General features: G+C 47.5%; 1 protein-coding gene and 1 long non-coding RNA gene across 2 annotated transcripts in view; one reads left to right on the top strand and one right to left on the bottom strand.

Annotated features, from left to right (window-relative positions):
• Positions 1-993: 993 nt before the first annotated feature.
• The window catches only part of ppm1h (protein phosphatase, Mg2+/Mn2+ dependent, 1H), a 30,067-nt gene continuing 12,063 nt past the window's right edge, over positions 994-18,997 (bottom strand). The window contains exons 3-10 of the mRNA XM_035642917.2: positions 18,446-18,802; positions 12,750-12,862; positions 12,457-12,541; positions 12,113-12,231; positions 6,738-6,801; positions 4,615-4,722; positions 2,849-3,000; positions 994-2,578 (exon numbers count right to left, since the gene is read on the bottom strand). Of these exons, the coding sequence (XP_035498810.1) occupies positions 2,434-2,578; positions 2,849-3,000; positions 4,615-4,722; positions 6,738-6,801; positions 12,113-12,231; positions 12,457-12,541; positions 12,750-12,862; positions 18,446-18,802 (1,143 nt within the window). The 3' untranslated portion in view covers positions 994-2,433. The remainder of the gene's footprint in view (positions 2,579-2,848; positions 3,001-4,614; positions 4,723-6,737; positions 6,802-12,112; positions 12,232-12,456; positions 12,542-12,749; positions 12,863-18,445; positions 18,803-18,997) is intronic.
• LOC124850130 lies at positions 8,069-18,571 on the top strand. Its single transcript, XR_007031001.1, has 3 exons — positions 8,069-8,189; positions 13,420-13,517; positions 18,428-18,571. It is a non-coding gene; the product is annotated as an uncharacterized LOC124850130 (long non-coding RNA).

Raw genomic sequence — 18,997 nt, 5'->3', positions numbered from 1 at the left:
TTTTTTTGCATGTAATGTAAAGCCTCCGATAGAAGATAGGGTTTATGTGGTGGATTATATCAAATCAACTGGTCCCTTGTGAGACGGCCCCTTCGCAATTCTGACTAGTCCAGGTTTCACTTTCTTTTTTTTATAGTACTTCAGTTGATCTTAAACTCTGAGGCATTTTCACTCTTCCAAGAATTCAATCTGGGGAGGAAACTAAACCTTTGCTTTTAGCAGCGGCACCCAAATAAATCACCTTTCAAATTAGAAAAAAAAAAATGTATATCTTCAGGACGCTGCACCGCAGGGCACTGAGGAAGTTGTCAAGTGTCAAAAGCGCAGCAGGTTTCCTCTTACTTCTCACAACACAAGACCCTGGAATGCATTTTCTTTCTTTTTTTCATACGATATCTCTGTCGTGTCACGGAGTATGACGGCCTAATCCTGCATTTGATTTACGTCTGTCTTCTCAGGTATGTGGAGTATGTGGTATCACATCACCTCAGTGGGAGTGAAAGGACCATAAAAAAGGGGGGGAGGCAAAGATTCCTCATTGTTCTTCACCCATTCTAGTGAAAGTGCAGCTGAAATAGGGATGAACATTTGTGCACTTTAGTGTGTGTGTGTGTGTTTTATCAGTTGCTCATCACCTCGGGGTATATGTGCTTCAGTGTCCAGTTACAGCCCTCGCTGCAGCCTCCGCCATGAAATCCCCCGTCAGGATACTCTGTTGAACCGATACCCTTCATCCTTTATCCGCATATTGCTTTGGGACTCACTTGACACAGTTTGTCTGACTGCTGACGGCCTTATTCTATACAGTTACTGGAGTGTAAGGGATCGACTTCATCCAAGCACCGAGTTCCTAAAAGAAAAAGGTCCTCTTTCTTACATGGCTGATGTTGAGCCAATGCATTAATCATCAAGTTATCTTTCTGTGATGTGTGTTTACAGTTCTTAATGACACAGCAAACTCATGTGTGAAGAAAAAGGTAAGGTCACGAAAGGTCAGGATTTTTTTTTTTTTTTTAATAGAGCAGGAAAGTGAACATTTTACACCATGTTTTACACCGTTCTCAGTTTTCCCAAAACGACTTCCTACGGTTCGTTCCGGTAGGATACAGGATCACTTACGGTCGGAGAGACGAGAAAGGAATCCACTGGAGAAGGTTATTTACATTTTTTTTTTTTTTTTTTTTACATTTAAATTAAGTTAGTCTGTTCCATGTCGCACCAGCTTCCATCGCCTGTGCAGCACAATATTTGTGCACAATCGGCAGAAGCCCAAACGTACAACTGGAGGAATGAAATGTGGGAAAACCACTGTACCGGGGAGGAATATTGATCACAATGACACGGAGGGTGAAGTGTCTACGAGCTTCAGTCCTCTTCTGACGACATTTGTTTTTTTTTTCACAAATCTTGCAGATACAGAAGCAAAAACCGCAGGAATGTAAGTGAGTAGTGGCACAGGTGGCAGCTGAGGACGCAGCGTGCAAACGGCCACTGACGGAGGTCGGCGACAACAGAGGACAACGTCATGAGGTAGATGGCTAATGGTGCAACAGAAACCCTTTGTCTGTTTTTCCTTCTTAAATCTGAACGGATGTAAATGCTGGGCTGGATGCAATAGTACAATGAGATGATTGTAAGCAGGGTTTGTGTCTCCTTCATAAATCTGCTTCTTAATTTCCAAACGATTGCCGTTTTCCTTAATGGTGAGTACAGTATTGCAACGCAAGGGGTACAAATGAACAAAGAAACAGTTGATGTATGTATCTGAAGAAGGCATACAAGGGGGGGGGGGGGGGGGGGTTTCAGACCCTGGCTTCATTAATGGTCTAAAGAAACAGAGGAGGTACAACTCATATATATACACGACATCAGTCTTCATGTTAGTCTTTTCTTTTTCTTTTTACACTGTGCAGGCGCCTAACCTAATACACTTATCAAATGTGTTGCGTCTGGGAGTATTTACATTTTCACATTTTGAAACACTGTGCATTTCGTTAGTAACGGCGATCCCGAGATTTGCGTTCTTCTCCCATCTGGTCCATGACAGCGCGGGGCGCTCCGCAGCGAGGTTCACGATGGCTTCGTCGGTGAAATACAGTGGAGATTGGGCGGGAGGCGGGGGGGGGGGGGGGGGGGGGGGGGGGGGGTTTCTGTAGTTAAACTTCGGCAGGTAGGTAGGTCTGCAGTAGTTATAATTTCTATTGAAAAAATAAAAGATAAAAATCATCCTCACATGACGAACGGGGAGGAAAAAAGGGCCTGGACAGAGATCCCACCTCTGGGCGGAAATGTGTCGGATCCCCTCAGCGACAGAGGGAGTCCACACTAAAGCACTTAAACAACAGAGCACATGGGGGTGTGGGGAGTTCAAGTCGGGGTTACGGTATGTTTTGGTGGCGGTTGCAGTTACGTCGCCCCCCTCCCCCCGCCCGGCTAATGCGTGTTGCCGTACATGAGGGGAATGATGTAGACGGAGATGTCATCTCCGGAGCCTAGTCTGTCGTTGGATATCCTCCAGCCGCGATCCTTCAGCACCCCGCGTGCCCTCATTATGAGGTCCTGAGCTGCCATTGTGTACCTGGCATAACAAAAAATTGATACATGTTTAATGGTGACAATACAATCGGATGAACTGGTTGCATCTGATAATAACTACGCACAGTATTTAACTAATAAGTACATCTGCCAACAGCCAGAAGAAGAAAAAAAAAATCAGTTGACATTCAGGTGGATTTTCGAAGCTCGGCTTTCCTATTTGCATAATCGCATCTAAATAACAACACTCGCCCCTCCGAACGGGACAGGGGCGAGAGGCAGTTCAGCGCCGAGTGACGGGTTGTGAACGTGCCTGTGCTGGTCGTCGGGGTCGCAGTTGGACAGGAAAGAGGTGACCGCTTCATTCACTTCCTGGTTGGAGAGGACGTCCCACAGACCGTCGGTTCCCAGCACCAGCACGTCATCGGCTCCATGCTCGCACTGCGCCAGTGGATAAACTTTGACCTGAGGTGAGTGGGGGGGGAGGGGGCAGAACCAGGTTTAGGAGTTGTATGTAGAGCGGCAACAGTTAACCCATTAGTAATCCATTATGAAAATGAATCGCCAACTATTTCGATAAATGTTAATTGGTTCAAAATTCTCTGATTTCAGCTTCTTAAATATGAATATTTTTTCTGGTTTCTTTGCTCCTCTGTGACAGTAAACTGAATGTCTTTGGTGTGTGGACAAAACAAAACATCGTCTTGGAGTTCCGGGAAACACGATCGACATTTTACACCATTTTATGACATTTTATGACATTTTATGGACCAAACAACTAATCGATTAACCGGGAAAATAATCGACAGATTAATTGATTGTGAAAATAATCGTTCGTTGCAGCCCTAGTTGTATGCTTTGTAGGAAGCACTTGGACCTTTCTGCATTCCCTGTGGAGGAGGAATGGAATTATATTTGATTATCTTCAAAGAATTTACACTTCCGCCCAAACAGCTTGTCCCAGGTCCAAACACACAAATTCTGAGCAGGTTGTGAGTATGTGTGATATGTTCACGCCGGAAACAAACCCATTTCACACAAATCAAACCATAAACATACAGACTGAAAACTGTCCATTGTCAATCGACATTATTTTCCCACGCTAAAAAAGAAGGAGCAGTCCACAGCTGGAAACAAAACAAGGAAAACAATAAAGAAAAACAGGGCGGTTGTGAAAGGGCTCTAGAGAAAATCTGGAAATACAAAAAAAACAGAAAATGAATTGGCAGTGCCCTTCTGAGGGATGTATGTTGATTGAAATCTAACATGACATAATAATAAGGATTTCCTGTTAGTATAAGATGCGTTTAGATAGTAACTACAGTGAGAGCAGTTGTAAAGGACCCAGAGCGGCGTCTACGTGGATCAGGAGCATCCGTGTAGTGGTGAATCTAGTGATTTAAGGCGAGCTTCGCAGGAAAGAAAAGGAGTGAGGCTATCAACCCTTGAAAGGAGATAGTCGTTCCCTTAGTCCATTTCAAACTAGAGATTTCAGCAGCAACAAGATATCTCTGGAGGACCTGGACGGCCGCAGGTTTGGATTTTTGACCCGCCGCCTACATTCGATCTCACAGCCTGTGACCTGAAAACGTCAGGGTCGGTATTTCCAACTTGAGATGTTGCAGAGAGGGTTTTTTCACAAACCCATGCGGGACGTGAATTTCTTCCGTGCAGAAATGTTTTTTCCATTTGGCCTCTAGCGGGATCCCCAAATGCTCAAGTTTGCATATGTCATACAGTACAAACGGAAACAGCTACGCCAAAGAAACTGGACAAAGACATTTAAGATCATATAGGAGGCTGAACTACGGCTGAACTCGGAGGGCGATGAATTAAAGATGGACAGGATTCATGGGCTTTGTGACCAGTGCAGTCATGAGCAGGAGACACTGGGAGGGGAAGGCACGGCACATTGTTACATCAGGAGAAAAAAGGAACAATCCACTGTTTGGTTTCAACAAAAACTGTCGTGGAGTTGTGGAACATTCCCAGATTATTACTTCAACTGTTAACTCTCTCAGTTTTGTGCAGAGGTTGACGTGACATAGTTTAGGGCGAAGGGTTCCAGAAGGAGCCTACCTCTGGGCAGCAGGACAAGAAGGGTTTGATGTAGATGTTGGAGTCGTGCACTTTGAGATTGTGGTCCCCTAGACCTCTCGTGACCCCGATGGTCGCCAACACCCGAGCCTGCAAAGGACCAGAGGCAAGTAAGGCACAGGCTTCATTTTAATTAGGCACACAGTGGAGGTCTTTCTGGATAAGCCACGGCCTTTATTTTGTAGCATTAGACATTATTGCCATCAGTAATGATAACACTGAAATCACTCAAAAGCCATTTCTGAGATGTGCGAACATGGCTTCATGCTTACAACAAAGTCGGAGGGCACAGTCAAACCATCAGACGGGGGAAACAGTTATAGCCAAAGTGTCATCAACCCCTTTACTTTGGAGGTGAGTGGAGGGAGTGCAGCTACAACTACATACATATATTGGTAACATGGATATGAAAAAATTAATTATCTGTCGGCAAAAAGAAGAAGAGTTGCGGAAACCTGCACCAAAATATTGAGTATGTAATAAGGTACTGATGAGCGGTCAGGGAACATTTGGACAACTGTTTAGCCGTTATTTGACCCCAAACTGTGTGTAACCCCTCCTTGTGAATCCGTCTTTAGACATGCATCGAAAGTCCGCACTTTTCCCGCCAGCTCCAAGGTACAATTTCTGGAAACCGCCCTACGCAGGCGCCGACCCCCTTGCCTGAACGCTCCGGAAATGCTCCTCCGGCTGTGAACACGTCTGACCTGGACAGTCTCGCACGAAGACGCTGCGTTCTGCGCGTGTGAACGGCAAACTCCGGCGAATCCGTGGAAAATGGGCTCGGGGATGTTGTCTGGAGTTTAGGCCCAATGTGACTTCGCCTTCTGTCAGGCTAGTGCGTTCATCCCTGCTCATAGAATTCTTCTTTCACATAAATGACACCGCTGGTGACACTTCACCGAAGAGTACAGCCGGAACCTTGAATCTATTGGCAACGTCGTTCCAACGATCGTTCTCCGAGCCCCGGACGCCATCAGACTCATTTGTAACTTCTGATTCCCTTTGTCCGCGCAGATCGCCCGCCGCAGCCTCTACAAATGGCCGCTGGCGGTGGAGTGGGGAACTGGGCTAATTGAATCTACTGTGCAGCGTGTGCGACGAAGGGCGACACAGAGTACGAGGGCGAGTGAGGCCCGGTGCGAGTGAGCGCCGACCGGTACGCGGCACAGGGAGCGAAAGAGACGGAGCCAGAAAGAGGCAGAGTGTTTCAAAGTGGCGGCGGAGCTCCTCGGGCGGAGAAGGGGAAACATCCTGGGATTAATTGTGGAGCGCTGGAGCCCAGCAGGCTGCGCGCCGGGCTTTGAAGTGCTCTGGCATTCCTCTCCCTTGCACAAAGCCGCCTCACTCTATCTTAGCCATCCATCTCCGCGACTCACATCAAAGGAGGAGGAGGAGGAGGACGCGACGTGGGCACGGCCCAACTGTGCAGGGGCCAACCGGAATGTGGTCGCAAGGCAGAGAGCCCTGTGTGGGTGACATCCGCCCCCCAGCCATCAGTCAAACACGGATCGACCGCCTGTCTGCGTCGAAACAGAAAGCCGGAGAAGGCCACGGAGAGCACGCTCCGATCCATCCTGTTCCCTCTCTGACCTTTTCACTGCATCGACGACGAGACGCCGCACACCGCCCGCGCGTGCGGCGTCTCTCTGACGGGCAGGAAAATGTCATGAGCGGTGCGCCGCGCTCTCGACCTTTTCCTTTGTGTTTTGCGTCAAAGCGCCGACGAGGTTCTCCCGCGGGTGGGTATGTTCGATTAACGTATGCCATTCTTTTTTGGACACGTTTCAACTCTGTCTTTCATCATATTTCCGTCGGAGTCCAACCGCTGACCCCTCGGGACATTGAAGCGTAAAAAACCCATTACCGGTAAGATATTGTCTGTAGGATGGTGCACGATGTCAATCCACGAGGAAAAAGAGAGGCGAGGAATGCTTTCCACTGACAAGCTCCTCCACAGAGTGACGGGGTTGGGGAGGGGGGGGGGGGGGGGGTGGGGGTATGTTGCTGACTAATGGTGCCCTGGCGAGCTTTGATTACAGGGGACGGCACACAAGGCCTTGGGAATAACTTTGTCAATGAGCGGCCGCCCGAGCACCTCTTACCTTCTTCCCTTCGCCGTATATCAGGGGAAACTTTAGGTCATCGTCCTCGATGGTTTTATACGCCCTGTGCAGAGGAGAGAGGACACTTTAATGGGTTCTTGGTTTATGGCAGGCAGTGTACACGTGCCCCGGGAGATACATCGCCTCCCCAGCCCCACCCCCACCACCCCCCCTGCCGGCCCTGCGGCCGCGGCGACTGGCACAGAGACAAAGATGGGGGGGGGGGAAGACAGACGACGAAAAGATAGAAAAGTCGCTCAGACAATCACACAGAGCGTAATATTCCCTCCTTGTTGTTTTTCTCTCTCTCTCTAACTGATCTTGTAAAAGTCTCACTATTGGCAAAAAGGGAGACATCCATTGATATATGAGACAATCACGGTTTACGGTTGGTTTTCTGCGTCTGTCTGTAGCAGTTTGCAGAGTGTGTGTGTGTGTGTGTGTGTGCGCGTGTGTGTGTGTGTGTGCGTGCGTGCGTGCGTGCGTGCGTGCGTGCGTGCGTGCTTGTGTGTGGATGTAAAACGGCTGAATGATGCAAGAGTATCCACGTTCACATCCCCCTGCTCTCGGAGCAGTGTTTAAACTTCCCCCAAATGATGAATAATTTACCATCTTCCCACTTGGAGCAGACAGAGCTGCAGTAGTAAGGGGGGCAAAAAAAAGAAAAAAAATGACTGTATAATATGTATTCGTGCCAGATCTGAAGATACACTTTTCACCTTTCCAGCTCAGTACTACTAGTGAGTATACTCTCTTTTTCATCCATTGGCAGTTGTTTTTTTTACTTCAAAGGAACAGCTGTCTGCGTGTTACAGCACCAGAGCGAATATGAGCCAATTCCCCGGCCGTCGAGATGCCGGGACAAAGTTTTCCATTCACAACTCACACCAGGTGCTGGGAATATGAAAATCATGTTAAGGAGTCCTGACCTGGATCGACATTTATAAATGGATCATATCATTTATTTTAGCCTTTGGACCGCAGGAGACGAGGGGGGGGGGTTCACAACTGTCACGAAATGATTTTGGTTTTTTTTTGAAGTGCGCTTGGATAGTAATGAATATAGAAGATGGCAGCTATTTAGCCTGAGGAGTTGCTTCAAATTAACCTGAAGGGTTATTTTGCAAATGCCATGTGACGAGGGCCTGACCCACCTCCGTCCGAGGCATTCCTGCTGCTGCGAAGCAGATTAGCAGGGACCAGGATGGTTTTTACATCACTGCTGGTTCCACTCAGAGAGACCATATGTTTCCACCTTAGGCGAGCGCGATACTGCTGCTCTCAGCACTTTTTTTTCCCTTTCTCTTTTTTCTTGTTTTTTTTTTTCAACAGTGTGCAGAGCGAGGACTATCGCGGCGGACAAAAGCCACAAACTCAGAACACACAGTCTGCCGCCGGGGAGACCGTCTTCGCCAGCGAGGAGCTGCAGCTCAGAGTAACGGGCCTGCTGAGGTGCCTCCCCCGCTAACGTTTGAAATGTGAAATGGTAAAACCTCTAGAGCAGCAGTCTGGTGAGGGGAAACTTCAGACGAGCGTTAAAAGAGACGTTAATTGACCTGGGGCAGGTCTCCAATCTCTATTTACAGAAAGGGGGAAGCGCCATTACTGCGTGCCACGTCACTCCAAACTCATTTCATTTGAGTGCTTCTCCTTCAGGGAGTCTCCGGAAAAGAAAAGGCAGAAACTAAAACAAAGAGACGCGTGCCATTACTTCAGAGAGGCCTTGGATCGAACTCCCCCGAGCCCGCTGTCGGGGGGGACAGTCTCCCCCTCGACGCGTGTGTCTGCGGCCGGCTGCGGCCTGTCAAGGCTTTGCGATAACGAGTGTGTGACAGATGGAGAAAGACCCACATTGATCCTGTTGTGATACCTTCTTCCTGCTCCGGGGACACTGAGTCCGCCCCCCCCCTCCAAAAAAAAAAAAAAAAGCGGCGAGGGGAGCTGCTCAAAGGCCGAACTGTTTGACCATAATATTAGTGCTTTCACATTCAGGGGATGTTCGGTCTCGCAATTTGATGCAGAGAGTGTGAGAGAGGGGGAGTGAGGGAGGGGAGTGGAAGAGAGGGCAGGAGGGAAGGGTTCACATCGTCCTCTCTGCAGGCGCCGAGTCGCGGGCAGGAGAGGACGGGCGTGGTGTTGATGGCGTGCGGAGGGACGACAAAGAGAGCTCATCTTATATTCGCAAACGCCGCAGACTCACTCACCTGTCGACAGACTTCGCGGGGACACTGTGTCAGAAACTACCGAGCGAGACAAATTGGTGCAACTGATAAGGGTTTTTTGTTTTTGGCCGACCTTGATGGGCTTTTCATAGACCGGGGACTGGTGCTTTCGGGGGGGGGGGGACAGAAATTAACGGCGACGACCCAATGACTGTCCACGTGTTACGTGTAGGCTGTTGGCATCAGTCAAGCTGGTACAAAGGGGTAGTGGAGGGGAAAGGGAGAGGAGGGATGGTGAATGAAGGCGTGCGTTCGCCCTCGCTCCTCTGTCATTTATTGTCTGTAGGATCAGGGGGGAGGACAGACACCCCAGCGAGCACTCCTATGTGGCCAACCATAGTTTTTTTCTATCTCACATCTCACCAACCTTTTTCCATCCTACATTTCCTCTGCCCTCCTTTATCTCTATTTCTATCTTTGCGGATTACCTAAATGTACTTACATTTCTCTCTGTCTTTGAAGCACCCCCCCCCCCCCCCCCCCCCCCTCTCTCTGTGTGCTCTCCAGCCAGCCACCTTCTCCCCCCCCCCATCTTCCCTCCTCCTGGCCGGCTGCGTTGCTATGGCGCTTGGCTCGTGTCGTCCACGGCTGACTGCTCAACATCTATCACTCCAGGACGCCTCGCAAAAGCTAAAATTGGCCTCCACCCTGGACATCGACAAACCATTACTGTTTGCAACACCAAAGCCAAAGCTCCGACTAAGGTCCAACTGGCTGAGGGAGGGGAGGTAAAGAACGTGAGGGAGGGAGGGAGGGAGGGAGACAGAAAGAAAGAAGTGGGCTGCACAGGCCTGTATGCCTTCATTAGAGCACGGCCTTGATCACGGATGCTGGACTACACCCACACACACACACGCACGCAGCATGTGGGCACGCAGACTTACAGGAGAGTGTGCACATGCACCGACAGCGAGCTGCAGAGACACATAAAAGAAACGATCCTCCGCGCCTATAGAGCGTCTGAACCGCGCCTATAGGATGACACGGTTACCTCACGCCCACACGCACATCAGAGCGGTCAGCCGCGGCGGCCGACGGGAAGCGTACTGATCTCAAAGCCTCCGACTTTTAGCCCGGTGTGTGGACTGACACAGAACTGGGTTCGTCGCTGGAACCTGATGATTAATAATACATCACAGACCCTCTGCGCTGCGGAGACGGTCGGCAGGCAGGCAGACGACAGGCGGAGAGCTCTGAGCCCCCGGCGGGGGAACACAGACGACGGCTGACCTACATCTGCTGAAACGAGCGGCGACGCAGAACACCCACGGGGAGGCGGCGTCAGAAAACAAACTGCTCCTCTGTCCTCGGTCACCTGCTACGTCCCTAAGGCTACTCTCGCCATCTCCCCCTCCCCTCTCCCCCTACCACTTACCTCGTATGTGCATGGACACGTACGTACGCATAACACATTCTGCTAGTGGTAGAAGTAATTCAAACCCTTCTAGAAAGAAAAAGACAGAACCAAAAGATAACTTTTTGTAATAACTCAATTACGAAAACCAGTGTTGATTAGATTAACACTAAGCAGTGCATGTATGTAGAGGTTTGAGGTGCATGTACTTTGCTTGAGTATTTCTACATGTCCTGTAGAAGTATTGTACTGAGCCCCTGAACCATCCCTCATATGCTGCAGGGGAACTCCCATGATGCATTGGGCTCTCTCTCTCTCTCTCTCTCTCTCTAGAAGCTGCAGGATCCAGATCTGCCACTAGTGCTCAACTGGTGCAGATATCACAGCTAGTGTGTTATTATTGATACACGTTTAAGTATCGCTACGAGTACTGTGATTATTACAACCTGCCTGGGTTCTACTAGAAGTTTCTCCCTCTTGAAAGAGAGTTGTTTTTTGTTCCTCTTTCCACTGTTGCCCTGTGCTTGTTCACTGGGCAACAGTAAGCATGAGTGAAGTCTCTTTCATATTGTACAGTCTTGTCATCTAGTCATGTTGCTCTGTGAAGTGTCTTGAGATGATGCATGTCGCTGATTTAGCGCAGTACGAATACAATTACATTTACGTCTATTGAATTATATCTTGACGGCTGTAGTCACTCTCCGTCCATCCATTCATCCTTGGAGGGAGATATGATATTGCTAAATATGAAACCACGGTGGTACATCAACTGGTTAAAATGATCTCCACTTGATCCAGCTACAGCCTGACAAAAAAGAATATGCTTAGCACATCAATAATCAGAAACAATAGTCCGATATAATATCATAACTCTGACAGAGGCATAAACTGTCAACTGAGAGAACATTACGTGATTAAATGCTCTGATTTACTTCACTCATGCTTATGAAACACAGTTTCTTTTGACACATTTAAGAGATGTTGTCTTTTTATCCAACGCTCGGGTAGAATCTGGGCACAGGCACTTTGTCCACTTCAGGTTCTGATTGTCAGACCTTTCTGATCACTAAGAGTTCTGCCATTTGGCATTTAGCCACATTTGACCTCAGTAGCAGTGTCACAACGATTGTGTTGAATAATTAACACTTTCTCTGCCTAGGAGAAAACTTACCGCTCCGACACCCTGGTCGCTCCTCCTCGCCTCCCTTCTCTCGTCTTGTTTCTCTCGCTTGCACATTTCCATCTGTCTTTGTGTACTTTTTTTTCTTCTTCCCTCTCCGTTCTCACACCATCTCCCTCAGTCTCTCTGACCTTTTTATTTTAATTCTCTCCCTCTCTCTCCGCGGAGAGATAAAGAGCCGGGCCCTCGCGGTGCCGGCGGATTCCTCATAGCATTCTTCTCACACACTGAAGCAGAAATGTCAAGGCCACTTCCTGGCCTCCATCAGACGGTGAGGCTTTGAATGGCATTCACCATTCCTGCACAGAGACATTGCTATGATGGGCCACCTTCATCTTCATATTGCGTGCATTATAGGTAGCTCAGATTAATTCTACATATGTATAAATATTCTCCTCTCTGAGGGCATAAATGAACCTGGCAATACGCACACTAAGTAAGACGGTGTAAATAATTCAACAGGATTTTTAACAAATGTGTTTGGAATTAAATAATGTAACAGGAAGGCACACACATTGAAGCAGTACAAGGAGAAAAGGGGAAAAGAGTCAGACACTGGTATCCTCACAGTTAGATGAGGTGGTAAACTCGTAGAGAATCGACGAAGCAATCAACCCACCATCCTGACATGGTGAAGTCACGGTACAGCATCCTCTTCCCAACCTCTTTCCTCTGCACTCTCCTGGGGAACTCCAGATGTGTGAACTCATTCCCTAATAAGTGGGGCTGCATGTATGCCTTTGATATGAAGAGACAAAAAAAGAAAGAAAAAAACGACTGACATGCCCGGGGGATAGGAAAAACAATTCCATACACAATTAAGCTTTTCAAAGAGAGCAGGCAGTGCAAGAGAGACAGAGCTGAGCGTGGCTGGTGTCTCAACGGGGGGGGGGGGGGGTCAGCTCTTCTAATATCTGACAGCTGTGCTCGTAAGAAAGGGGCAGAGGGAGGGGGTTCGCTTACCAGGAACTGCAGCCGCTGTCTCTCTGACTCGGGTGTGAACTCGGCTGACATGGGGATGACTTCCCCTGCCCGGATGATGATCGCTCTGAGGGTGAGGAGCAGACAACACAAATCTCTTGTGGCTTCAAGCTGGGACACTGTCGCTCCTGCTGGCTGCAGGGCGCGACAAGTTGAGTGACAGAGAGGGAGGGGAGGCCTACACATTCTGAGCTCGTCTTATCACGATGGTGCACTCGTTTAGCGCGTGTGTGTGCGTGTGTGTGCGTGTGTGTGCGCGTGTGTGCACATCTCACCTGCTGTCCCCGGCGTTCCCAACGTAGAGCTTCCCAAGTAAACAGACGACCGCCAGAGCAGTGCAGCCCCCTGAGATGTTGTAGACCGCCTTCTCCTTTTCTATCTGTACATCCTGAACAAACACACACACACACACACACACTAATCCTTTTAATGGGAGCACAGAACACACACACATCCTCTGGAAATAATCAAGTTTCTTATTAACTCAGCCTTCAAAAAAAGGTCAGCGGCACCGAAGCATTTAGGCAAGAACCCGACACTGCGTGAAATATTACCCCGATGCTTAAAATCTGCCAAGATGCCATCATTAATTAAAGCAACATAATGAATTAATTCATCAGGGGTGCCAAGGAGCAATAAAACAAAATGAAAACCAAAAGAGGAGAGAGAGGAGAAAGTTTGGAGGGACTGCCGGTTATTTCACCGTGTTAATTAGCCCAGATTAATTTGGTGCTAATTAAACCCAAAGAGCAATCCGAAGAAAAAAAAAAAACACGCTATTACTCCATTAATTAGATGAATAATTAACCTGTCGGTGAATTAATCAAAATGCTCACATTCATTTGAACCGAGCTGCTCATGCTGCTTGGTTTAACCCTTCTCTTCTCTTGTCTCTCTCTCTCTCTCTCTCTGGCTGTCGTCGGTCTGCTTTTAATTGCACAACAGAAGACGAAAGTTGCCCTGGAAAGATGGACGACCCGCTCGGCGCTTCACCCACGTCCCCCCTCCGTCACTATCAACGGAGTGAATGGCATGAAAAATGGGTTAGTCCAACCATGAGATGTTTCCCCGTGATGGATGCAGAAAAAGCACATCGCCTTCTGCTCTGTTGCAGATGACCTCCATCTAATTACAACTCTGTAAATGTGTGTGTGTGTGTGTGTGCGTGTGTGTGCGTGTGTTTACAGTATGTGTTTATATCTCAGAGGGAACAACTGGACTGTACTGTAGTGCGTGCGGGCACCGTGTCCATAATTACATACTTTTGATCCGGCTGCATGGGTGTATACATTGTATACGCTGTGTACGGTTTTTATATGAGACAGAAAGTCTGTGTGTGCGTATGTATGCATACACACACAGACACACACACTCTCAAATGTTGCAGCAGTCTGCTTGAATGAGCAACACATTTCTCAGGAGTGAGAGGGCATGAAGGGGCACGGAGGACGAACATGTGTGTGCGTTTGTGCGTGTGTGTGTGTGTGTGTGTGTGTGTGTGTGTGTGTGTGTGTGTGTGTGTGTGTGTGTGTGTGTGTGTGTGTGTGTGTGTGTGTGTGTGTGTGTGTGTGTGTGTGTGTGTGTGTGTGTGTGTGTGTGTGTGTGAGAGAGAGAGAGTGAGCCGAGTGGGAGGGAGGTGAACAAATGTGTCCTTCACACTGGATGAATTATGAATCCATAGTGAGCCCTACATATTTATCCTCACCTTTCCTTTTTGCTGCGGGCAAAGTCTTTAATAATGAAAATGTCTGCATAAACATCTACACCTTTCTCCTCTCCACTTCCGCCAGGAGGAATCGAACAACTCGGCTAAATAATAGAGAGAGAGACACTGACACGTAAAATATTCAGACGTACGCGTCTCATTCTACTAAACTGTCCCAACTGCAAATCTAATGCAAAATGCGTATCGCCACATCATATCGGCCATTATTTTGAAAAGACAATTGACTTTAAATGAAGCCATTGTATTTCACATGAACCGGTCACGAACGCCAAAAAGTCACCTTGACACCACCGCCAGCACACCGTTCCTTGTGCAGGAAAAGTAGCAAAAGAAAAGTATGACCCTCTCAAACCGGTCAGGGCTCAAGCCAGCTTAGCTCTGCATAACTGGAAGTATGGTTTTCGTAAAACGTTAAATCTCGTTTGGTTTTTTTAAATCTGATACACAAACTGAAACGCAAAGGCGACACTCGTTGTGAGTTTTAATCAGGATTCTGAGTGAGACTATTTCTTGGCCACAAGCACGGACTTCCTTCCGTCTCCTCTGTGGACTGTGTAACCCAGTGATGACGGTTGCAGTTTGAACACTTTCGGTTTTGTACAGATTGTAAAGATGATTTACGTGGTCTTATCGGCGAGTCGCGCAAGCCTTTTCCTATTCCCGGTCACCCCGTATCATAAATGAGGCTCTAAAATACTCACTCGCTGGCAGTGAGATGTGACAGTCTGCCCATGTGATGCTCGACCTAATCACCCTCATAGAGAAGGGTCACATTAGGCCAAGTGATTTCATCCCCTCCTTACATCCATCCTGGCCCAACAAAACTCCCCCAGCGATAAGACTCTGGTCTCTGTGCTACGCGTTGTTCTTCTTCTTTTTTTTTTTAAATCTTTTTTTATGTTTTCACATCCCTGAGTGTTTATCGGGCCCGAGCAGCCACTCCGCACACAAGCCGGCCACTTTCCCGAGGAATGCAGTGAGTCATGTGCTCAGCGCAGAGAATTAAAGGTGGGTCCCGCTGATAAGATGCAGAGGCCGCGGTGAACTCAGACGCTGAGAATTTGAGCGACGAAAACCCTCCCAAGGTTCTCTGACGTCTCCCATTTTCTCACAGAACGAGCGCCGTTAAAAGATTAAAAAAAAATAGATTTAAAAGAAACCGAGGGCCTTTTTTTTATGGGGGTGAGAGAACTGCCAATATCGACGAGCAACTCAGCAAATGTTAGCTGGGATTGTCTCCAGCGACCCCCCCGCGACCCTTAAATGGATAAAGCGGTAGACGATGAATGAATGAATGAACTCAGCAAAGAAAAAGTGGAAGCCACAGTTCTTTGTTCCAAGCAGAAATTGAACCTGATTGCATTTAATTCCACTGAAATGACGACTGAAATGAACACAAATGACGGCAGCGAAGCACGGCCCATTCAGAGCTCCCGTGTGAGTGTATGTTGTAACGAATTAGTAAGACACTGAACAGTAAGCTGCAAGTCAGCTGCGATGCTTGAAATGGTGCGTTTCAGTGCATTTCCCCTTGAAGACAGAGAGGAGACACTGGATTTCTGCAGAGGTATGTTGGCTACAGGAAAAGGATGAATAGAGAAGGACCAGAACAGCGCAATAAAAAGAAGCAAATTGCAAAGTCAGAATGTGTTCCGCGAGTAAGAAGACGGCGATGATTTCCATATCCTGCGATCAGAATCCTGCTCATAAAACGGCATTTCTGCTGAGTACTGCCCTGCTACTTTAACACATTTTAACTGTGACAGTACAACACCGTCCCGTCAGTAGTTCTGCTATTGTCCCAAGTTTGAGGAAAAAAACCCCATCATGAACCAGAAAAACCCACAATAGACCTTCCATTCACTGATCCACATACACAAAGACACAAGTGCCCCAGTAAACTAGTTCCCTTTCCGTGGTCATAGGCAATAGTCAACTGCACACTTCCACCTAGTGGTTAAAAGGTGGAAGCACCAGGATGAATTGTGTTTTCCGAAGAATAGATCAGCGCTGCCCTCCACCAAGATCTACTCTAACCTCTGTTAGGTGGGTTGATTTATTAGCTAACAGAACAAATGTCAGCTTTAATCAAAGAATGTGTGATGTGTACACACGGGTCAACAGTCACCTCAGAGCATCTGATTTAACTCATTTGCGAGGCCAGACGGGTGGAGTTAACAGCAGCAAGACAACATACAGTAAATACTTAATATTCTTTTATTCTTTTACCCCATGGGGCTATTGTATTTGCCTTATTGATCCAGGTTTTTTTTAAATATATATTCAATAATACACAATGTACTGTATATCTGATATGTTCTCAGCAGAAACTATTAGTCCACTGACTGAAAATAAACTATTTCCATAGGCGCGACTTTAATCTTTCACTGTAACGGTCATTGCTCTTCCACAACCTGGCCGAGGGCGAGCGTAGCGGGGACTGTTGATCAGAGATCCTGCAGCTCAAAAACTGAGGCCAGTGACCTTTGACCCGTCCCCCTCAAAGCCTGTCAGGCAGGCCCGCACTGTTTTGATTGGCTCTGGTCCTGATCTCCTGGACACACTGCACGAGTTAAGTCTCCTTCATCCACTTACAGCACAGCCAGATGGCGCGTGTGTGTGTGTGCGTGTGTGTGGTGTGTGTGTCCTGCTGACCTGGAGGTGTAGAGTCCACTACTTCCCTGGCTGACTGACTTACTGAGACTTACCAACCCCCCAAATTAATGAATTTGCGGAGGCTGGTGTGTGAGTGAACATGTGTAATGAAATGTATTATCATTATTATTATTATTATTATTATTATTATTATTATTATCTGTGCGTGTACTTATCACAGTGTTTGTACAGTTTAATGTGTGTGACCACACCTCGGCCTCCTGCACCTCATCGCCTTCTGGGCCGCAAGATGAGAATGACACTCCAGACGAGTTCATGTCAACTTACAGGAACACAGTGAATGCCTAAATGCCAAATATAGCCAAACTTTGGAGTAATCAGATACTACTTCACTGATGTTCGCTTGATAGCTGTTTGAACAACAACTGAGCAGTCAGATGGTCGTCGTGTTCGGTGAAATACTAACTGTGTTGAACAGGATTAGTGCTGAGGTCGTGGTCTAAGGAGCTTAATTGGGCTTTTATACAAACTCACCACAATGTGAATGAGTTGTAATTGAAATGATCCAAGACAACAACACCCACAGCTCTTCTCCGAGCGTTTGATACACAAAATACAGAGATGGTGTGAAGTGTTATCTTAAAAGAAAGACCATTTTAATCACAGGTTAGGACATGTCACGATGATGCTGGTGTTTTTGTCATGTGCAGGACAAAACTTGACAGGCTTCTATCAGGTATAGCCGACAGCAGGAAACCGGGACGTCCACGTGCGTTTTGTTTCGACCTTCTAATTACAGTGAATCCATATGAATTGACTTAGGAAGCAATTAGAGTTTAATGGATGTTAGGTAACACTGAATGGTCCCAGTGTACAATGTGTAACTAAAAAGTAAATCCTGTAAAGAATTTGTAAGGGAAGTTTATAGCATTGTGCAGATTCTACCAAGCTCGGTTACGCTGCGTTTGTGTGAGTATTGTAAATGGAAAATGTATGCAAAGACAAACCCCCATTTTTACTGAAGGACCTGACTAGCCTGCGAAATGTAGGACATTGCTAACTTGAGTAGCAATCAAGGAACGTTGAGGGAAGATGCATATTGCACAAAGGCCAGTCCAGAGAATATTGTATAAACATAACACATTGACAACGTACTGTACATCAGCTTAAGAGCAGAGGTTTTCCAACCTTTTTGGCTTGCGAACTGTCAATATGTAGGAATATCTACTTGTAATCCCTCTTCACAGTTAATGGGCTCAACAGCAGCAAACCTTTCAACTAGATTTTCAAATTATTGCTTGTTAATCATAGGGTTAATATACACTTTCTGTATATACTGTTAGTTCCATCGAATATCTGAATTCTCTTATTTTCATAAATATATATATAAGAATATGAGTTTCAAAAGATGTGAAGATAGTCCAAGAACCGGGGGCAGAACAGAAACAGAATCAGGGACAGTGTTTTCAAGATTGTACAAGGTTAAATTGTCTTTTTCTTCAAACTAATTTAAATGGTGTGTGTGTGTGCTGTATTTTTCACATTGCACAGTTTATCGAAGACCTTTTCAAAGCACATTATATCAAGGGCTTGCACATTTCTCCTCGACAGCGAGCGCACGCCTCTCACCATGTCTTTGAAGGCATTCTCGATGGCCCCGATCACCAGGCTCTCCTGTGAAACCTTCTTCTCCGTGAAGAAGCGCGTGGGCGGGGCGCTGGGTGAACCCGGAGCCCCCGCGGCGCCCCGGAGGGAGGCGGCCCTGGTGAGGGCGCGTTGGGACGTCGGGGTGAGGTGGTGATTGACGGGCTCCTCACCCAGGCACGTGGGGGGCAGCAGGTTCGGAGTGCAGAGGATGTCCATCACCTCCTGAAGGTGCAGCGCGATGTGGTGATGGAGGAGGCGGGAGGCCGCCACAGCCGCCCCGGAGCCGGCGTGGCCATCGAACAACGCCCAGTAGTGGAAGGTCAGTTCTTCAGAGCCGTCCTGAACACAGATACGAGTCACACACAGCTCAGTTAATCAGTTGTGTCGGCATTTCCATCTACAAGGTGTTTTATCTGACCACACATTCAGGCTGTAACGATCCTGATAAGTTACTGAATATCTAGTTTGTCAGATAAGAATGTCCGTGGTCGTAAGCAGCCCAGAGAAAATTATTTATGTTTTCCTTGGTTTCAA

The sequence above is a fragment of the Scophthalmus maximus genome, chromosome 7 (assembly GCF_022379125.1).
Source record: "Scophthalmus maximus strain ysfricsl-2021 chromosome 7, ASM2237912v1, whole genome shotgun sequence".
Taxonomy (NCBI): domain Eukaryota; kingdom Metazoa; phylum Chordata; class Actinopteri; order Pleuronectiformes; family Scophthalmidae; genus Scophthalmus; species Scophthalmus maximus.
This window is presented reverse-complemented; position numbering and strand designations above follow the sequence as displayed.